The following is a 22675-nucleotide window of genomic DNA, read 5'->3' as shown; positions in this document are numbered from 1 at the left end:
AGCATAGAAAAATCATTGAATAGATATACAAATGAGTGTATAAAGCCACATGTTATTGCAGTAGTTCTGTTTGATTATATAACACTTTGTTAAGGTCATATTTAAATAAAGTTCAACTGTCTACATGAATCATCATTTTCCATAGCTATACTTGCTTCTTCATGTGACTGCACATGTTTTCTTTTCCAATTACAAAGCCAACATGTATTTTTCACCAGATTCTATCAAAAGAAAATAATGATAGATTTGTCAAAAATGTATATAGTTTGCATTATGTAAGAGTTACAATGCACATTTTCCATGAACTTGCTCGTAAAAAATCAGCTTGGAAACCATGAAATGTGCTAAAAAAACAGTTCTTTATTGGAGCACTCTGCAGTATTCTGCAGGAAAAACAGATTCAGTCATGTCCTTATTACACATTTTTTCCATAGAAGCATCTCAAGCATCACAAGTATTCACACACTTTTATTCAAAAAAACTCCTGAACAAACAGTTGAGGGTTATGCTCTTTGCTTAGACAGGATAAACTTTTAATAGGCATTCCAGCACGCAGCATCAAGACAGTTTTGCAGACTGATACAGCATTAGCGAGAAGAACAGCGCTTCTATTTGTGCTTGCCTTGTCCTGTGACAGGAAGACCTATCAGGTGCTCATCTCTACCTCCCCCCCATCCCCAACCCCCCGCTCCATCTCCTCTCTCCTCCTGACCTCATTCTGTCATCTTCGTTTTCCTTCTTCCCCACTCTCAGGTCTTTTATAAAGTGTCTCCATGCATTACACATTTAACAATGCATTAAAAATAGGCCACCATCAATCAGTCATTCAGCGTCGGCGACAGAATCTACTCGTGGCGCTGATTTGATATGTTTCTCAAGGTTCAAGAAAGAAGGAACACTAAAAAGTCTAAGGCGGCTGTGAATGAGAAACTAAACAGAGATAAAAACACGCATTTATGTGCTAATAATACACCGTACCCCCTTAAAACCCACCGTAATAATTTTAAATTCCTGTTTGCATGGGTTTCTGAAGGCGCCAGAATCCAGAAACAGAATCAAAATGATACACATGCAGGCGGTAAGCCGTGACAAGATTCCTGTTGATGGGTGCCAGGTTAACATCGTGCCCAAAACAGTGATTTGAGAACTGTGATGCATGATACAGGATAGGTACGAGGTATCTGATGTAATGTTTGGGAGTGAGTCAAGCCCCCCGAGGGCAAATAGTCTGAACAGTCTGACTCCAGGTTGCTCATGCCAAAGCAGATGTTCAGCTGACGACAGCAGTACAAAGGACGTGTTATTCACAAGGTATTTTATATCATTAGGAAGGCATGTCAAGGTTGTTCTCCCGCTTCTCTCGCTGCTTTGATAGCCGTATATATATTTAATAAAGAAATATTTTAGACCTTAGCAGTGATTTTCACAGTTCCACATGAGTTTTGCTAACACAGTAAGGTGTTCTCCTTCTCAGGTGGAGGTGAGGAAGTCTGCTTGGGAGCTTTGATGTTGCAGCTCTGCTCTGAGGCTTGATCCTGCATTTTGGACTTCAAAACAGACTGCACCTCGTCATGGGTAACAGCTTGGAGAGGGAGACATGGACTGCACAGACACGCCTGAAGGACCACACATGCACACACAAACACGCAGACAAAGGAAAGTTTGGTTAGGGAACAACACACATTAAACATGTCTGAAATGGGCACATTATGTGGTTTATTTATGTGTAGAGTAATGTGAGTGGAATGTTATTTGCATCTCTTTTGAATAATGACCTACAGTAAAAGCCTTGTCGCTTTAATGCAGAATTGCTAATTGAGTGACGGCACAATAGAAAGCCGTCCTGCTTGTTTGTAGAGACATTTGTCGAAACAATTCTGGTCTTCTTTTTATTTACAAATAAGAGAGGACACATGAAAAGAAAAAATATGTCAATGAAAAGTAAACAGCAAATGTATTGCAGAAGAAGAGTCGTTTTTCTTGCACTCTTGTGCACGAAAAGCCAAATCAAATCGAAGCACTCTGGTGTGATGACAGCCAAATCAAATCAAAGTATGTTTTAGATATGTCCTTCTGAGCTCGTAATACAATAAAGGCTTTCAAAAAGAAATTTCCCTTGAAAATTGCCTTGAAGCTATGTTTTCTTCTCCCTCAACACACATCACTCTGACTCAGTGACAAACTGTCTGGTAGATTGCCAAGTGTCTGTTTTTCTTTTTTTCTCTCTCTTTTCTCCCCGACGATGTTTTTCCAGACCATTTTCACTTATTACCCCCTCGGGTCATTTCTCGCTTCAGTCTGGCCACTTTACAGACATGACTCCATATGTCCTTGATGACACATATGATAGCTCACTGAATGTAGATCACAGCTATTTCACCCCCCCCCCTCCCCCAGCTTTGCCCCAAAAACTGAATAGTGCCCCACATATGTTGCAAAACAAAAACCTGCAGTGTGATATATCTTACCTTAAAGCATCTTTTAAATCTTTTGCTGACGATGTACAACGCAATAGGGTTGATGCATGAGTTGAGGGACGCCATATTAATGCCAAAATAGTCCATGACAAGAAAGGCACTGAAAGGAGAGAATAAAAATCATGGTTAGACGAAGACACTGACCAAAAAATGCAAAACAGGACTGAATTATTTTTGCTAACTTCAGGATGTTTGCTTGTCTCTCAGTTGTCTGCCCTACTATGCGCTGTGAACTGTATAATGGCAGATAATTTTCTCCAGCTGAATACTGATGAATTTCAAGTTCTGAACCCTGCTCCTGATCATGTTGTTCCAGTGTTGAAGAGAGTCTTGTTTTGTTATTGTCTGCTGTCAAACCTGCACCTCGCAATCTAAATGTCCAAAAGGGCCAGTCTCTGAGCCTGGAGCTGTGTATAAATAGTGTGGTTCCTTCTTCTCTAGAAATACAGAAGAAAACGTGCACATGGCTGAGATAGAGATGATTATTCATGCTTTTGTTGCATCTCAGCTGGATAACTGTAACTCTGTTTCCATGTCTTAGCAATACATCCCTGAACTGCCTACAAGTGGTCCAAAATGCTGCTGCTAAGCTGCTGACAAAATCATCAAAAAGGTCTCATGTTCCACACATCCTCTTGTCTTTGCTCTGGCTTCAGATCAGTTTCAGAATCCAGTATAAAACTCTTGTCATTTTGTCTGGAGTGTTGCATGGTCAAACTCGAGTTTATATCAAAGAGCTGCTGAAGCCATATTCTGTAACTTTGACAGGACTATGAGGTCGTCTGATCAGGGTTTGATAGCTGTTCCTTGTACCAGGCTGCAAAATATTGGAGACAGTGGATTTGAAGTTGTTCGTCTTAAACTTTGGATCTGTCTCCCACTGGAAATGAAAACTGTGGACACTGTGGACATTTTTAGAAACCAGTTGAAGACTTCTATTTTCTTTAGACTTGCCTTGGTTCAATCTGTCTATCTGCTTTTATGCGATTTATCTGTAATTGTTTCCTTTTTGCAGTCTCTGTTTTGTCTTTTAATCTTTTCTTGTGTAGCATTTTATGACCTCTGCTCTTGAAAGGTGCTTGAAAGGTGGTATTAATAAAGTATACCTACTTATTAATTTACTTACCTCAGTAGCTGACACCTATTCGGATCTTTCTGATCGTATATGGTAAGTTTCAATATCCTGCTTAAGTACAGAGGGAACCAGCAGAGTGCAAACACAATCACCAGGCAGAAGACAGTTTTTGCCACTTCTCGTCTCTGAAAAAGAAAAGATAAGATCAATATAAAAGTTGATGTTACACCCGAATGTGCAAAGAAAAAAAAAATAGTGGCAAAATGCCTAAAAGTGTTAACCTGCTTGGTGTGATCACTGAGTGTATTCTCAGTATTCCTCAGCATTTTCCTGGTCATGAGTGCGTAAAAGACGGCAGTCCAAGCCAGTGGCATGCAGAAGTAGAAGCCAAAGAGCCACCAGTCCTTTGCTGATTTATAAAACTGTAGATGAAACATGACAGAGCCCACAGTCAGCCCGTGGTTGCATTCATAAAGCAGTATTTCACATGTACATATGTAGGTTTACAGGGGCAACTACAAGACTGTGTTTGGAATCTGTGAGGAGAAACATTATTCAAAGCATTGGACAACTGACATTCACAAGTTACTCTGTTTGTTTTACGCTGTTGCGTTGACTGGAGATTGTTACCCTACCTGCATGAATTGTGTGGTTTGCACGGGATGAAGCAGACATATTCTCAGATGCTTGTCTTTATAGTCCATCGTTATCATATCAAAGCCAACAACTTCAGGCACCGCCAGCAGAATTGAAAGAACCCATATCAGAGTTATTTCGATTGCTGTCCACATTGAGACCCCGATGCCTTTGATTCGATTCCAGGCTACTACAGCTCTGTATCTGCAAAATCAATCAGGAAATATTATGGCTTGGGGGACTCTTTGTCTGAAACAAAGATACATCTTTTTAGTTGAGGAACATTTCAAGGGCTACTGCTACAGAAATCTGTCTACTTGATGGAATACAGATATTCCCTAGCAAGGCTATTTTCTTGTAAGGCTGAGGTCGGTGCTGCTGATCTCCTTACCTGTCAACACTTAAAGCACATAAGCTCAGTACTGTTATTCCAACTGAGGTTTTCTGTATGAAGGGGACGAGTTTGCACAATAACAAACCAAATGGCCAATCTTCTGCCATGAGCTGAAACAACAACAAAGAGCAATTTTCAGTGCAAAAAACCCCCACTAACAATCAATTCAGGGTGAGATTGGAGCTTTAAAATGGATCAAAAGAGCAGGAAAAAGGTGCAACATTGTTTTCTCTTTGTAACTGCACAGCGTGCGGTAAGTAACTCACCCTGTACGCATTGATTGGAATGTCTATCACAATGTGAAGCAGATCGCCCAAAGCAAGGCTTGCAATGAGAACGTTTGGTCCACTCCTCATGCATTTGTTTACGTATATGATTCTCAGCAAGGCCGAATTCCCCACGATTCCAACCACAAAAACAACAAGAGACACCATGGTATTGACATATTTGAAGGCGCCTCTGATTCCAGCCGACTCTGGGCACATAGGAGGGTGCTGTGTTTTTGGTCCTGCTACTTGGGGTGGATGAATTGAGCTGTTGGATTTCTGTTTTTCCAGTATTAAAAGAGCAGGGGAGGCCGTTTCTGAAAGCGGGATTACAGGGGATGGCTCTGAATGCTGATCAGTGGCCTTGCCTCCGATGAAAATATTTCCCAAACAAAGAAAAAGAGCCAGGGTCCACATTGTTGATGATATCCTCTTAAGGCCCCGAAAGGTTCTTTTACTGCACTAGACTGAAAATAAGAGTGGAAATAATTAGCACAACATCCTAGCCTTGAGAATGAGAGCAAAAACGTGTGAAGGATTATTTAATTTACTCATCAGCAGCAATGAATAAAAAAAGAAACATGGAATAATGCCAGCTTACCTGTAGATGAACACATACAAATCCTGCATGAAATGTGCCCCTGTAATACCTATGAATAGGCTGTATGTAAACACAAAGGACCAGTGTGTAACTACTTTGCTGCTACACTGACTGTACTTGTTTGAATGCAGCAGAGAGAAATCAGGGTTTTATAGACCAAGGTATTGTTGACAGCGTTAGTCATGGATCTGTCAGTAGTGTCTGTAATTACTACCCTTGGTGCATCATCCTCAATGAAAGGATGGTGTTGAAGTGTATTGTCTATATCAGAGTGAGATCATTTTATAGGCTTGAGTGGGGACACTGTCATGGTTATTTCTGACAGTGAAAAACAGATTTCCAATCAAAATCAGGAGAAATTCCATTTGTGATGAAAAGATTCTGGTTTTTGCTTAAACCCATAAAACCTCTGTCATATAACTTAGAAGTCAGCATTACTGTGTATAACAGGGCCATGAGAAATCTAGTCTTTCAGCTATATGTCAATTTGGATGTACACGATCTTTATTCAAAACTACTGCTGGGCGACTGCACTTGAACAATCACAAAAAATGATACAAATGTAATCGTGCATTATTCAGTGACTGTCCTCTAGAGATTTTGCTTCACTTGACATATCACGTTCCTTAAAAGATGAGTCAGTCTCAATCCTTCCAGAGAGATACTGCCTCTGCATCTCCTGAGAGTCCTAAAGAAGGTGACTTCTCCCCACGACAGCTTTGTGACAACCCAGAGAGCCTGAAGGAAGCACAAGACATGTGACGACCAGAAAGATGCCATTGTTAATATCCTACCTGACAACTTCTACAGCTTTCCTTCTGAACACTCAAATCTGTGTTCCACTAGCAATAAATGACCTTGGGAATCTGTGTGCTAGCATACTTCCAAAAGAAGAACAACCACTCAAGAAAAGTGAGTTGAATAAGTTGGGAATGAAGATGTATGACACTGTTCACAACCACGCCGTATATTCAGAGTGCCCTGTTTTGTCCATACAAGCCAATGAAGAAAACCAAGACGCTTCAGTACACGGGTTATTAACCAGGAGCTGTAATGATCAATACAGATACATTACATTTTGGGGATGCATGGGTTAGCTTGGGAATATCCTAGGTAGAGCTGGTAAACATCCTTAGTCTTCTGCCAACACAACCCAACCCTGGGTAGTGAAAGGGTGGTTCATTTTTAATTTACTGTATCATCAAATAAGAACTTTTAACTTACTGTGGCACACCCAAAATAGGTGACCACTTTTGTGTTTATATAATGACTCTGAAACAGAGCGGAACTCAAGGTGGAACTGTTGACGCCGGAGCGGTTGTGCCGGGGGCCATTTGTGGGGAACACTTCCACCCACATCTCAGACTCATTCTGGACAACAAAAAAGTTTCCTGTGTCTTCATTGTTCCTGAGTGTTACCTGTATTTTACAGGATTCATTTTGAGTTTTGTATACCAGAGTTTTGTCTTGCAGACATGTCACTAGGTTTGTCAATATTAAGAAGGAAGGCTCCCACACATCTGATAGTTTCAAGAAAATACTATTAACCCTTGTACAGTTAGTTAAGTATGTTTTTATAAGGTTTATTTACTGGAGAATGTTATTGTTGGTAGAGAATGTAATACACTGTCATCTGTGAGATAATATGAAATTGAAATTTGTATTTGTCTATGTTCTAAGTGTTACAAAAGCTTGTGAATAAGAGACTCATTCTGGATAACAAATGATTTTCCTGTGTCTTCATTGTTCCTGAGTGTTACCTGTATTTTGCAGGATTCATTTTTGTTGCGGTAACATTCCTGGGACCCGTAACGTTACTACTACGCTATAGTGACATTTTGCTGGTTAAATTGAAAGTGTTGAAAAGCTTTTTAGCGTGGGATAAAATCCTTGTTATAACACTATTGTAAAATTGTATTGTGGTGGTGAGGGAAGCGAAACAGTTCTTTTTATTCAAACGTAACTGAAGGGTATAATCCTACAACAACAACAACAACAACAACCACAAGCTAGCTAAATGGCGTAGCTTACTATTTCACTTACTCGGATAGCTATCCCAAACTAGCTTCTTAGAATTATCTGGTTAAGTTTATTAATAGTATTTATGTAACTTGTTCTTCTAAAATTCTTATTAGAAATGCTTTAAGAAAACCAGAAGCAAGTTCGTAATGATTGCAAGGTTTTTGTCTACGCTACAGCAACATTCTGCTGGTTAAATTATTCTGAGTGGTTGAGAAGCTTTTTAGCCTGCAATTAAATCCTTCTTATAAAACTATTGTAACGTTTGTTGTGGTGGTTAGGGATGGGGAACACAGTTAATTTTATTTAACCTTAACAGAATGGTACAATCCTACAACAACAACAACAACAACAACAACAACAACAACAAGCTAGCTTACTAGCTTGGCTTACTCTTTCACTTATTACAATAGCTAGCCTGAACTAGCTTCTTAGAATTATCTGGTTTAGTTTGTAAGTACCAGACTAGCAATCCATAATTTCTATCTCAGCGATATACAGTGGTGGAAAAAAGGTTTTTGGACACCCTTAAAATTTTACACAATATCAAATATTGTCATGAAATATTTGTGTAAAACTCTTTTTTGTGTTTCAAGCATTAGACAGACATAAACAAATACAAATGATACATTTTTTTGTTTTTTGTTTACAAGAAAAACTAACAAAGCTAAATTCTTGACACTTTCAACATGTCAGTTCTTAACATTGTCGGTAAAAAAGTCAACAAATAACAGAGAATGTGTTCAAAACTGAACAAAAATTAAATGAACCTGACTGTGACTGTACTAAAAGAATTTGCAATTGAAGATCTAAGAGTGATTCTCAATGCATATTTGGGGTGTCCAAAAACTTTTATCCACCACTGTATAGTTTCTTCATATAACTAAACTTTCTCTGTACTTTCAAGCTAATGAAGAAAATCACAAATACTTATTAAAACACTGGTTATAAGAGTTGATGAACAGATGAACTAGGCTTAGAGGTTGTGGAACTTACATTAGCTAGTTAACCAGAAAGGATGTTTCAAATGGCTTCTAATAACTGCCATTTGTTTATATCTGAAGATGTAGAGTTGACTGTTTGTGAACACATCAGCTAAAAAAAGCCAAATGAAACGCTAGCTTTATGAGTTCCTCTGCCTCAAGAAGCCAAAAACTAGTTAGCATATATTTAAAGTTTTGTCAGATAATACATTTCTTTAATACCTTGTCTCTGTTCTTCTGAGCAGTCTAGACTCACCAAAGTTCATGGTGCCAACATTACACATGCTGGATAGAAGACTCATTACTTTGGTAAGCACTCACACCCAGACAGATTGGGAGGAGGAGGAGCAGAGGCTCTCTATCAGCTGTCAAGGTAAGCTATGTCATCAGTTTAGGTGCTAAGGGGTCACTTTTTCCTGCCCTCACTTGCCTCTCATGGCTTAGACATCTGTCAGATTTCCAATTATTTCTTTCTGTTGCAGATCAAAGGGAAATTAAAGATCCCTGGTTGTTGCCGGATTGGAAGTATGGCAGGAAGTGTGATTAAAACTTAGTTGTGTGGAGGAAATTTTGTTAATACAGCAACATGTCTGGTGATAGAAACTAACAAGGTACAAATGTTCAAATAATGCAAGTTCTGTACAGTACAATGTTGAGCTATACTTTACTAATGTATTTCATTGTATGTTATTTTTGTGTCCTTCACCAAAACCCAGAGGCAAATTCTATTGTTTCAAAGGTATTTATAGCAGTAAGTAAGTAAGTACACAAAAGGTTGTCTACAAGTACACCAATGTTATTTTATCATTTGTATTTAAACTGTGATTGTTGTTCACATTGGGCTAGCACAGACTACTACTGTGAAACAGCTACTATGGGTTGCTTGGATCATTTTTTTTGTGTGTGTCTGATGTACCTTTCATGTTGTTGCGTTTTTTAAAGCTGTGCTGTACCACAAATTGCCTCTTGGAGGACATTAAAGTTTTCCAAACTAAACTAAACTAAACTAAACTAAACTAAACTAGACTAAACTAAACCAAACTAAACTAAACTAAACTAAACTAAAGATTCAAGACTCAAGATTCAAGATTCAAGATAAAGACATCAATAAATTAGATTTGCCTTAGCCAGAGTGCATATTTTAGCAGATTAATATAATAATAATAATAATAATAATAATAATAATAATAATAAGCATAAGCATAATAATAATAAGCATAATAATAATAATAATAATAATAATAATAATAATAATAATAATAATAATAATAATAATAATAGTAATAATAATAATAAATTATGCTAGGATTAAATTACAATATTGCACATGGGTATGAAGTATTAGGAGATCAAGTATTGCACATGTATGGGATATAAGTAGAAGTGACTGTGTTTTAGATTCAAATAACTATGTATAATCAAGAGAAGAAGTAAAGACTAAGGCTTACCTTGCAAGATTAGCTAGTACAGGTGAAGCTAAAATGGTATTAGCTCCACCTGTACTAGCTGAAAAATCAAATAGGTCCTTAAAATCAGTGTTTCAATTATCATGATCCACTGAAAGTAATTTCTGCACATATTTTAAAATGATTATGAAGGTTTCTTGTACTGTAGTAAATTAGAAATCATGCTTCTGCTACTTTCATTAAAGTAAAATATGTGTAGTATCACTGTACCTGAATCTAAAAAAATCTCTAAAACTTTAAAATCTTGTATGAACAAATTGTAAACTAATTTTGCAAGAGTACTGTGAGCTCTGCATGTTAGTTCTATGTTAACGTTATACATCTTACATCCAATAACCTTTGCAGGGCTGTTATTTTCACACCAGAGGACTGAGATTGAGAAGATAAAACACAATATACTGTGTGCAGGTCCACCTTGTCTCATAGCATACCAACCCGAGCCAAAACAAACTCCTAATGTTAGAAATGCATCCGAGACCTAGTGCTGTATCTCTATATTACTCATAGTACCTGGAAACGACAGTGATGGCCTTTTTCATTTTCCAAAAGTAATATCAGTGTGGGGAGGCTATAATATCAGAGGTGGAGAGGTGATAGTGAATCAGATTTTTCTATCCCTGCACTGTAGGTTACAGGTTGAATCAAAATGTGTTGTGAATCTTGCTTTGTATGACTATTGCCAGCAGCTCTGTCATACACTGAAAATGAATGTGTTAGAATACATAATGATCAGACAAAATAACGTCAATTTTTAATGAGGGAAGCAGTGTTAGTAAAAAAGGGGAAATAAAGAAATGTGTCGTGGGGGAATTTTTCTTTGATTCAGATCTTGCTGTGGGCAAACTAAACAACTGGGAGAGCTGAAAACCTGACGCAGAAGGAGTTAGATGGAAAGATTGATGTGAACTCTCATGCACCCGTCACGAGTGAGGAAGAGAGGGAAACTGCGACGGAGGAAGCAAGAAAAGGGTGAGTAACGTGCAGGTCCTGACCTGTCTGCATTCATTTTATACGTGTTTTTGTTCAAGGCTGCTGTGGACTTACAGCTCATGTAACTGTACTGAATCTGTTGAAAATATTGTCCGACATTGTGTTCTATAAAATGTGTCTATTTTCTTTATGTTTGCTGGAGCAGGAAAGGTGAGGGGCCTTAAAAATGTGTTCTTTACGTACCTTTCAAGTGTACTTTTTCAATGTCTGCAGATAATAACTTGTTCAATGTCGAATAAAGGTTGAGACATTTACAACTCAAGAGAAAACCTAAAATAGACATCTTGGATGGGGACTTAAAAATATGATTAAACCTTGGGCACTAGTCTAGACAGATAAGTAAAAATGCTGAAGATATAACAAGTGCAGTCTTTTATCTTTCTTATTGACAAAATATCAATAAATGGATTTTCTCCTCTGCCTGTTCAAGGCGTATTGAGATCAAACATAAAACGCTCTAAAGGCTGTCAAAAGAGATTCCTTACATCAGTGATAAGACCCACATCCCTGAGATAGACATCAAAAACACTCCTGACATGTTTACACTACAGGAAGAGACAGATGGTGAGCCAAAGGTACGTTTGAAGCTGAGTTTTCATAAAGACATTCCTGTTGCGGTAGTCTCTCCTAAATCAGTGTTCTATCATCACTCCGTTCATCAGAAATGTTGTAAATAACGACATTTCACTGCAAAAAGAAGCAATTAAGAAGTTCTACAAAAAGTGGGGAATGTTTTCTCACCTTGTGTCCTGATGGAATGGGTAATGTTTTGAATCCTTTTAAGCCGTGCACAAAGTGGAGGATCAAGGACTAGGTCATAGGACTTAATGAGAGGGTGCGCATTTGTTCCCTTTGATAAACGGTTTGTACAGTGTTAATGATCCTTAATAGACAAAGTTATCCCTCTGGGAAAGCAGCCATTATATTATCCTCTGCAGAAGCGGCTGACTTCACTTACATAATCCTTGAGGACAAGGACATAGCGCCCAACTTCAAAGGCTTTTCCACAAATAAAGGCCAGTGCACATGCTACCATCCCAGTGAAATGATATGATAATCCTTGCTCCCAAACATCTGTTAATTATAATAATTTAAACCAAAATCTTCTGGAGTGCTAAATTTTACTTGAAGGAATAGCTTCACATTTTGGGAAGCATTTTTTATTCAATTTGTTCAAGAGAGTTGGATGAGAACATAATTACCACTCTAGCATCTGCTCAGCTCCTTTAAAGTTATGGCTTGCAGTTGGTTAGCTTAGCTTAGTATTTGTATGGTACAATTGAAGATAGTCACTTTAGCTTCATCTTGAAGGTCACATGACAGTATTTTTATTTTGTTTGTGTTATCACCACAAAAAATTGTTACATGCAAGACTTTCTGTTAACCAGCAGTGGCTGCCATAAAAACAGCGGAGGTCTCAGAAAGCTAGACAAAGTCTCAGACAGAGACTTTAACGTAAATGTAAATGTTAACTTTAATGTTCTTTAGACCAATGGAAGCACTACCAACCTTTGAATATGAGTAACTATCGTTTTAGCTGTATAATAAATCATTAAATCAACCCTTTGTATCAACTTATTTATATCTTTTGTTGCTAACCGTTTAATTTGCGAGCTTGGCATTGGGGTCTTGTCCACCTTGTCAGGATTCTATTTCACAAAACCATCCACTCACTTTAGATTATCCCTTACCTATTGGTGTGCTGTGAAGGCATTTCTAGGTGTATTTAGCCAACTTCACACAAGCTTGCTGTTTTGAGTTTCTAGTCTTTAGCTGCTGCTGGCCAGTGTTAATTTCGTTAACAAAAATTATGACGATATATGTTCGTCAACGACCAATTTTTTAATGACGAAAACAAGACTTTGACGAGCTAAAGTGCATCACTGATAATAAAAACTCTGGAGAACGTATGTTTTGTTTTTGTTAACTAGACAAAAAACGTTACTGACAGACCGCCATATTTTCCCTCACTGCGCGTCTAATCTTTGAAAATACTAGCGATGCGTTCCTGTGACAGGCTGAGTTATTATTTGAGGGGCTCAGTGTTAGCTTGGTCTATACCTGCAGCAGGCATAGACATATAAAGAGTAGATGCCGCATTGGCTGCTGGGGCGCAAGAAAAACGGCTGCCATCTTGGTCCGGCCAGCCTACCCATGATCCTACCTGTAAACGTAAACTGAAGCAGATGCCAGAGCACTGTGCGGCAAAATACATCACATATATCACATGTCAGAATATTGTATTACTGTTAAGCCCACTATGAATATTAAAATACGCCGAACCATGTGTCCTGTATCATACCTACATGTATGACGTTTGCAGAAAAAAACAAAAAACTCATGAAAATCAGTTTAGTATTCAACGAGTTATGATTGATTAAATGCGCTGACACATAATTGCGCCTGCCAAACAGATTACACTGATTGGAGCGGGTGACTGGACCAAGATGGCTGCCCCCCGGCTCATCAGTGCCCATAGGTAGTAGTGGTCGATGCAGTGTCTACTCTTTATTATGTCTATGGCAGCAGGTGTGCTGTGTGAACCAGCTCTCCTCGCCCCAGTTTCATTGATGATTTTTACCCCCTGAAATGCGTTAGTGACAAAGACACAACCGGCCTCTTTAATATTTAACGTTTTCCGTTTTTGCTGCTATATCCATAAAAAGCCCTGCATCTGCAGCTTGGTTTATTCCAGTTTGGTGAAACATCAGACATGTTTAGTTCATTTTGATCAACTCCTTGTGATCAAAGATGAGGATGCATTTCACTGCAGTTAATACAAAATGCAGCAGCTAGAGTTTTAACGAGGACCAGAAGGAGAGCACACATTACGCCTATTTTAAAATCTTTACATTGGCTGCCTGTTGCTTTTCGTATTGATTTTAAAATTATTTTACTAGTTTTTAAGGCGCTGCATGGCCTTGCACCAGACTACATCTCAGAGATGCTTTTAGTATATAAACCAGGTAGGTCTCTCAGATCCTCCGGCTCCTCTCTTTTAGCTGTTCCTAAGAGCAGAACTAAAACATTTGGTGACGCTGCTTTCAGCCACTACGCTCCCAAACTATGGAACAGCCTGCCGGAGGATCTGAGAGGAGCTGATAGAGATATTGAGACTTTTAAACGTAAACTAAAAACATATTTATTCAGTCTGGCTTTTATGTAGGGTTTAAGAATTTTATTACCTACCTTTTACTGTAATATTGATTTAAATGTTGCTTTATTATTTTAGTAATTTTAACTGTTATCTTTTTCTATTTTTATGTATTTATTCATTCATTTATTTAATTTTATTTATCTACTCAGTTTTATTGATATTTTTAGCCTTAGTTTTATTTTTCAACTCTTATCCTTACCTTTTAAATCTATTTATTTTAACTAATTTTATTCTTAATTTTGATGCTTTAACTTATTTTAATTACACATATTTTATTTTGGTGTGCATTGGTCTCTATTTTCTTTTCTTTTCTTTTATGTTGTTCTTGTTTTTAATTTGTATTCTTATTAGTTTTATTATTATCATTATTATTATCTTCCCCTAATATGTCTTGGCATTGTTTCATTTCTGCTTCTTTCTTGTTTTCAATCGCTGTAAAGCACTTTGGGTTGCATTTTATTTGTATGAAAGGTGCTATATAAATAAAGCTTGATTGATTGATTGATTGATTTCAGAGTGCCGTGAACTGACCGTCTGTCCAGTGCGCCTGTCACTGCAGGTACATTCAGCCCTGTATTTTGTGTTCATTGCATTTTTATTTGAATCCAGAGAATCAAAATATAGGCATAGTGGTCCCATCAACAATGTTTCTCAATCAAAGACTGAAATGTGACTGAAACTAGACTTAAATGTTTAGAGTTTTCGTCGACTAAAACTACAAAGAGCCAAAAAGACTAAAATGTGACTAAAACTCACTAGCATTTTCATGTAAAGACTAAGACTAAATCTAAAATAGCTGCCAAAATTAACACTGCTGCTAGCTGCATAATGCATGAAACTGACAGATTTTTATAATGTCATCAATGCACTCATAGAAATGTTCTCTAAGGGGTGATGAAGTATTTCTCAAAATCTCAATTTGTTCATAAATTCACTCTGTCAAGTGGATAATCATTATTCACATTTTTTAATCAAATCTATATTTTTTCTAACAGTCATTCACAGATTTATATCTTTACTTTGCGCTTCTTTTTGATTGACCTGCTGCTCTCAAGCTTAAGGTCAGTAGTGTAAGTGTGTGTAGTTAATATCTGTGGTGTGACTATTGGTTAAATCTGAAGCCTGTTGGATGTCTCTGCTTCAGTGATACAGGAACTTTAAGGAGGCGTTGGAAGTGCTTGTATTTTGACCTACATGTGCATGACCTTCCATTCAAGCCTGTAATCTTTGCCCTGGGCCTTCACATCAGTGTGTGCATACACTCTGAAGGCTGCAGGTACATCACCTTTGCATATCAGCAAAACACACTACACTTCACAGTTGGATCAAAGCTGAAGGTTTGTAATGATAAATGCACTGTGGATGTGCATGCAGTGATTTACTAACTACTTACTTAGTTTCTCTCTTTAATGCATACAAAATAGTTACCTCAATATCAAACTGTGTGCAGAAAATTACAACAGTGATTAATGATTTGCAATACGTGCTCAAAAAGAATGGATTTTTTTTTTTTTAAGGAAGATGTTTTTTTCTTTTAATGCAGCTCATTTATCCAGAGAGCCATGACAAGCCAGGCCAAGACGCTCTGAAGAGATATATCCAAATGAAGAGCTCAAAGATTTACTCTCTGCTCAGCCAGATGCAGACCTGCATGTCCCACCACCCTGCAAATCTGAGCCACATTAAACCACATTACAGTTTCATTGCTGGGCTTAGCAGACAAATGGAAAAGTAGAAGTCACCAGAAAAGATAAAAACCCATCTAAATTTAAAGAGAAATTGAGAATTGGCAGAAGCTGGTATCATTTATAGCTGTGTTACAGTTTACAGCCTTATATTATTTAAAGCCTCTTCAGTATTTGCTGCTTATAGTCATTCACTGTTAGTATCAGACTGTAAAAGGCTTGAGCTTTACAGGAAATTTATGGGGGGTTGGGTCAATTGTTTTGGCTGTGCAGACATTCCAGTAAACATTAATATCAGTTTATACTTTTAATGCCCCGCTGGCATCAAATTTAGAAAGAAAATAAATAATTTCACGGAAGAAGCCAAGGTTGTCAGAGTTTCAGCTGTGTAGAGTGTACTTAAAAGATCACAGGGAATACATGTATTTTTCAGGACATCTTGACACCTCTCAAAATATCTGCTGTGATTGATTCATTGCCAAATATGTTGTTTTTGTGAAAGGAAACTTTAGTACCAGAGTTTTGAGTGATAACTAAAATCTTGTGAAATCCAAGTAAACATCTCTCTCAACAGCAGGACCTAAAACGTGTCAGGAGACGAGATTCAGCTGTGTTACGTCAATACTTAATTCTGATTGGTCTTAATCATAGACTGTATAAAATATGGACGTAGTATCCGTGACGTCACCCATCTGTTCCTGAGCGTTGTTTTGGAGCTGATCGACGGCAGCAGCCATATTGGAAATGCGGAACTCAACCAGGCATAATGTGGCGTATAGAGGCGGAGTTTGAGCCTCCTAGCCAACAGCTATGTGTTCCCGACTGGGAGTCAAGTCAGTCATGTCCTTATTTGGGCAAAAACTCGAAATCTTAATATCTTCTGAACCGTCATGTTAGAAAAATATTCACCCTCCGTTCAGTGTGTGCAGATAGAGAAATTAGCTTTGTAGAGCCAAGCCGTTTTTTGAACCAGGCTGTAAAAATGTTTATTAATGCTGTAAAGATAGTCTTTTTCCCATTCATATCTATGTGGTTTCTGGTGTTTTTGCAGCCAGCCTCAAGCGGATTCTCGATGTATTGCAGTCTATAACACTTCCGCATGGGCTTCATATTTTGAGACCGGAGGTTGCCGCTTGGTCTTAATATCATAACAGTATTTTTTTCTCTATAGCAAAAGCAAAGCCAGGGACAGTCAGATCAAAGAGGACACATCAAATCATTTGTTAGAAAGAAGTCTGGTACATTCACCTTAGCGGCAACCTCCGGTCTCATACTATGAAGCCCATGCAGAAGTTTTATAAACTGCAATTCATCGAGAATTGCTGGCTGCAGAAACACCGGAAATCACATAGACACCAATTCAAAAAAGACGATCTTTGCAGAAGAAATAAACATGTTTACAGCCTGGTTCAAAAAATGGCTTGGCCCTACGTAGCTAATTTCTCTATCTGCACACACTGTACGGGGGGTGAATTTTTTTCTAACGCAACAGTTCAGAAGATATTAAGATTACAATTTTCTGCCCAAATAAGGACATGACTGACTTGACTCACGGACGGGAACACATAGAAAGGCTCAGGAACAGATGGGTGACGTCACGGATACTACGTCCATTATTTATACAGTCTATGATTTCACCACAGCTTGTTAACACTGTGGCAAAAACATTAGTTTCCATTAACATTCAAAATTGGAAAACATAATGGTAAAAAAATGTTGTTTCCATTTCCGGTTGGTCTTGAGAGTTGGGAAATGACAACTGGGCCCAACCATCTCTGCCACTGTGATAATACTAACAATGTTTTAAAGTTGTGAGATTGACCTCATCTACATTCAAAGGTGTGTCAAATGCAAAGCTCAGAGAAGTAGCAGAGGTCCTGCAGAACCTTGTCTAACATTACCTTCAGTTTAATGTGATTTATGATTAGTAAGCAGCCTAATATTTAACTTGACTGTAACTAAGATATACAGTAGGTGGGAAAATGTATGGTGAACGGATGATTATGCAAAAGGATCCTGACAGGGTGAGCAGGACCCTGACATGAAGCAGAGGGGTCTTTTCTCGTCCTGAAGGGATTGTTATTATCTACATTGTCCCTTACTTGACTTGGTTTTCCAGAGGTTTTTATTCATTGGAAAAACACAGGTTGTTACATATGTCTTCTACTTTACAAGACCACAAACAGGCCTGGAGCAACACAAAACCAATATGCACAGAGATATTTATATAGTGCCCCCTCATTTCTCTCTTTATCATCCATCATATCCCACCACTCATTCATGTTTGCCACTCTAGGTCCTGCATGTAATGTTTCTATATTGTAACATAAGTAAGTCTCAGTCAGACATCTGCCCCAATACCAAACATAATGCAATCATGAAACGCATTAGTGATGTTTTCACTGGAAGAAAGCAAACCTGTCTTTAGGTCCCTTGAGTGACATGGCTTGAGATCAGATATTGTTTTTATTGGATGTTCAGGTGCAGTTTATTATCTCTAATGTATTTAGGATGTAAACAGAACAGAACATATTTGGCAGTACACCATAGCATGCATTATAGAACAACGCCTTCTAGTGTAAAGATTTTGTATGTATATATTCTGAAGTGTAAAGCACAGTTTAATGGCTGCTATCCCTCTACATTTATGGAAGCTCCTTTTCATATTCCCGTCGTAACTTTCAGCAAGTTTCAAATCACTGCTATTTTTTAGAAGATGAACAAGAAGACGTAAAGGCTGACAGGAAGAGAGTGATAACGTATGACAAAGGCTGCACTGCTTATGTTTTTGTGATACACGCCATGTCAAAATGAAACCCCGGGGTATTTGTGATTAATAAACCACGATAGCTTCTTCTCTTGTTAAAGTAAACAGATACATCACTGAGTACATCACAGTGTTTTCTATCACCATATTCATGCTGTGTTAAAAGGTACCTACAGTGTGTGTGCACTGAAAACAAGCACAAAGATCGGCCTGATCTTCACATCAAAGCATTTTCCATTTACTTGTAGCTGATGCCAACATTATTTTTATCTCCTATTACTACTCTGGTGTTATAGCCAATTGCAGGCTTGTGTTATGATTGATTTCTATTATCTAGTTTCTATATAAGGCCCACTGGAGGACTGTTAATTAGCGATTCTGAGAGCTCTTAATTATTGAGCTCAAGAAACACGCTGCAGAGATATGGATTTTTTCATTCCCTATTTTTCTTGTACTTTCTCTTGAAGTCAGATTTGCTTTATGGCAAAAGCATAATTAAATACAGCATTTCCCCAAACACAAAGTTTGCAAAGTTGGTTAAATCAATATGATTTTTTAACATGCAAAGCATGCCATGAAGGAAAAACCGACCATTTAAAACACAGAAACACAAAACGTATTATAAAATGAGACCAGTGTTCTGCCAAGAATAAAATGGCGATGGTTAAAAGTTCTGAGGAGAGGACATCGTCAAAATAAGGAGGCAGAATCTGAACAATCTTTGTACTGAGTATCTGCCAATATTTTTGTTATTCTACTGTGCTTGCTGCGCTTATTAGACAATTTTTTTGCCGTCTGGTTGATTTATTTTTGTTTTTATGATTTGAATCTGAGTTGTCTTCACTCACCTCAGTCTCATAATGAATCCAGGATATAAAAAATATGGAGATCTAAACTCTTTTGACTTGCCAGGCACATCAGCTGACGTCCAAAACCAAATTCTGGGCTTGTGGGCAAACAGATGTTAGGAAGCAGATGCCAAAAATAATGGCTAGTCTTAATATTACAAACAGTAAGTACAGCTCCACAGTTTTCCATAACTTCCAAATACTCTTCTTTCTATTAGCGTATCTTCAGTATACAAGTAAAAATTATAGAAACTTTCATTGCATGCATTACAGGGAAACAGTATTAACTTATTCTAACCTGCTTTAAGTTCCTCTGCTGCTTCAACACCCTGTCTGGTTTCTTCTTTGTTCATGCTGTTACTTCTGTGTAATGTTTATGCAGCCTAGAAAAAGTAGCAACTAATGGAGGTACAAGACAGAAAACTAAAACATTGCAAGTCTCATTTTTTAAATAATAAAAAGTATTAACTTTCTATAGGGCTGTCTATTATTTAAATATATCTTTTTTTTATGGAGTTGTATGGGGGATGTCCAGGAAGTAGCGTTGAAAATTGTCTAAATATAGCGTACACTAACACCAACATTAGTGCTTTGGTTTGACTCTCTTAAAATCAGCTAAATTACATGGAGAAATTGATCCTGTCTGCAGTGGTTGATTGCCTAGCCATCCATCCATGCCAGTTCTACCCCGTAGGTAATACTTACTATCAGTGGTGGACAAACCACACGGCTTCATTACTTAAGTTAAAGTATAGATCCTCCTGGTCAAACATCAGTCCAATACAAATGAAAGTTGTTCCATCAAATTATGAATTGAGTTAAAGTCCTGGAGTACCTGCTTTTAAAAGTTCTTAAGTATTCAAAGTACTTTTAAAAATATCTCAAAACACATTTTCACAAAGCATGAGTTCAGTCAAGAATGCATGGGTGTACATTCTGCTACGTTCTGTTTATCTGGAAAAAATGATTTCATATCTAAAAATTATACCTTGAAATAAAAACGACAACTAAGAAACTGCAAGCACAGACAAGTTGGTTTAAAATGTTCATGTGGAATAAAATAAGTTTGTTATCTACAGACCTCAACATGCTTTCTCAGGTTAGATGTTGATTTTTTGTAGGCTGTGATGAAGTTTGTGTGATCTCAGCATGGAGATTTACAACGATATGAATCATTCTTTATTTCAAAAACCTCAAACATGGGCTTAAAATATGGCCGTGGTGCTCAGGTAGAGAATCATCATCCTTCTCAGTCATAGCAATCATCACCACGACTAAATGAACGGACTGATCTGAATAACGTTTGATCTGCATTTGATACGCTCAACCGAGATACGGCTACACCATTTAGACAAACCAAACACAAGTACACGAAAAGTTTACGGTCTTTAGGATCTGATTTCAGAACAGAAAAGAAAATTCATGAGCTGACTTCAAAGCAAAAGTAGTGAGTAAATAGAGCATTGATAGAAATGTAGTGAAGTCAAAAGTTTGATATTTGTGTTTTAAATGTAGTGGAGTAAAAGTAATAAGTTCCCCCCAAAAGTAATACTCAAGTAAAGTAAAGATACTCAAAAAAATTACTTAGGTACATTTACTTTGTTACTGTCTATTACTGCTATTAAAAAAAGTGCCCCATACAACCCCACTTTAAAAAAAACAAAAACAAACAAACTATCTCTTTACATGTAAAGATAAATGACAGATTTTTAAACGATCGAGAATTCAAGCTCTCGCATGAATTGAATAGAGTCCTATCTTCAAAAGTGAACATTGTCCTGAATCATAACAGGTCGTACTTACTGCAGGGCTTTCCAGTTTGATTGTACTTCACATTTGGGCTCACTGCACTCTTAACAAGTGACTGGTTTCAGTGCAATCTCATGTAAATATGTGACAATATGCAAATGTGGTGCTAAAGTCATAACCTCAATCCAAGATGGCACATATGCTGATGAGAAACATGAGAGAGGGAGCAGCCAAGGTACAGTTCTTTCAGATTTCATGCTAATAATGAACGTCTGACCTTGGTTGGTGAATGGGTGGGAATATCTGAGTTAATTGTTAATAATTCATTTATTTTGCATTCGTAGACTATTAATACCCAAACCATGAAACATTAGAAGCTTCTCAAGAGCATTTGAGGTTGAAATATGAGCAGATGAGTGTGTTAAGGTTGGGTAAATACCCAGAAGATGGTTGGTAACAAGATGCTCTCAAAGCAGAGTGGTAGATGTAAAATCCCTGTCACTCAACTGCAGTCATGATGTCCTTGACAAAATAAAAGCCTTGCTGTGACATTTGGAGTAGGGGTGGAACTCTCTGAAGTAGACTGCATTTGTTTTTATGACATTAAACTAACATTTGAAAATGCACTTTGTAAAGAGACCTCAGACAAATGTTGAACATTTGAGATTAGCATATAGGAGTTTTTTGTGTGTGTTTTAGAGATAATTTGACAATCGGGAAAGAAGTGAATTTAACTTTTCATAGCCTTGTCTATCCTTGTCACAGAGTGGGTTTTATCTTGTGAGAGATGATATGACACGGTATCCAGGGACATGGGGTTTGATTTATTCATGAAGCACGAGTTAAAGACCTCAAAGAATTTAATAAATTATGAAGAGTCTTTGTTTTTTCTCCTTGGAGCGTTCCTAAAAACATGAAGTCTGAGTTGGAGATATCCCCAGATAATGAAGTGTTGGATTCACACAGCAAGGAAACTCCCAGAACAGCCGCAGCCCAAGGAGAAACTGAAGAGTCTTTAACTAATCTGGACAAGGTATGGAAGCAAATGCCACTTTTAAGCTGCTCCTGCTCCTATTTTCTATAAATAATGTGTATCTACTTATAGAATTTGCAATTAGTGTGTGTTGTCTCTTTTCAAAACTTGCCTGTCTTTGCTGCTGCTGCTGCCGCTGCTGCTGCTGCTGCTGCTGCAAGATAAAAAAAAAACTCTTTGAATACCTCATTAATTGGATTTTTTTTCCTGCTATATATTTGTCTTTTTATAGAAATAAAGTTTTTTTAAGCATATACTCCAACGACAATTTAAGATCCCAGCCCCGTGTGGATCAGGCTCATCAAAGCAGTGGCTGCATGATGTGTGGAACATTTGCTTTGAGCACTGCCAGCAGCTGAAGAAACCCCCAGTGACCAATGATCAGATAGCCAACAGCGATGACCCGGAAGAGGTGAGGGAGTGAGTGTAACACTGCTGCTGATACGGTGACACGCTCATGTTGAATTAAGACAGTGTGAAGTGAAATCACGTGGGATTTCGCTCATTGTTTTGCTGTTTGCTGAGAGGG

At 37.7% G+C, this 22675-nt stretch overlaps 2 protein-coding genes across 2 annotated transcripts; one reads left to right on the top strand and one right to left on the bottom strand.

Moving 5' to 3' along the window:
* Positions 1–700: 700 nt before the first annotated feature.
* Positions 701–8736, bottom strand: ednrbb (endothelin receptor type Bb). Its single transcript, XM_034693301.1, has 9 exons — positions 8674–8736; positions 5450–6187; positions 4849–5315; positions 4580–4692; positions 4188–4392; positions 3834–3974; positions 3604–3737; positions 2469–2577; positions 701–1616 (listed from the first exon to the last, which is right to left on the bottom strand). The coding sequence occupies exons 3-9, from the start codon at positions 5263–5265 to the stop codon at positions 1446–1448; spliced, it is 1290 nt and encodes a 429-aa protein (XP_034549192.1). The 5' UTR covers positions 5266–5315; positions 5450–6187; positions 8674–8736; the 3' UTR covers positions 701–1445.
* On the top strand, positions 6083–15847 carry LOC117820293 (glutamate-rich protein 6). Its single transcript, XM_034694017.1, is given in 11 exon segments — positions 6083–6207; positions 6209–6283; positions 8679–8824; positions 10778–10886; positions 11149–11226; positions 11338–11498; positions 11605–11624; positions 11626–11678; positions 11805–11955; positions 15168–15401; positions 15608–15847. Coding segments are annotated over 11 exon segments (1392 nt in total).
* The last annotated feature ends 6828 nt before the right edge of the window (positions 15848–22675 follow it).

Source organism: Notolabrus celidotus, chromosome 10 (genome assembly GCF_009762535.1).
Source record: "Notolabrus celidotus isolate fNotCel1 chromosome 10, fNotCel1.pri, whole genome shotgun sequence".
Taxonomy (NCBI): Eukaryota; Metazoa; Chordata; class Actinopteri; order Labriformes; family Labridae; genus Notolabrus; species Notolabrus celidotus.
This window is presented reverse-complemented; position numbering and strand designations above follow the sequence as displayed.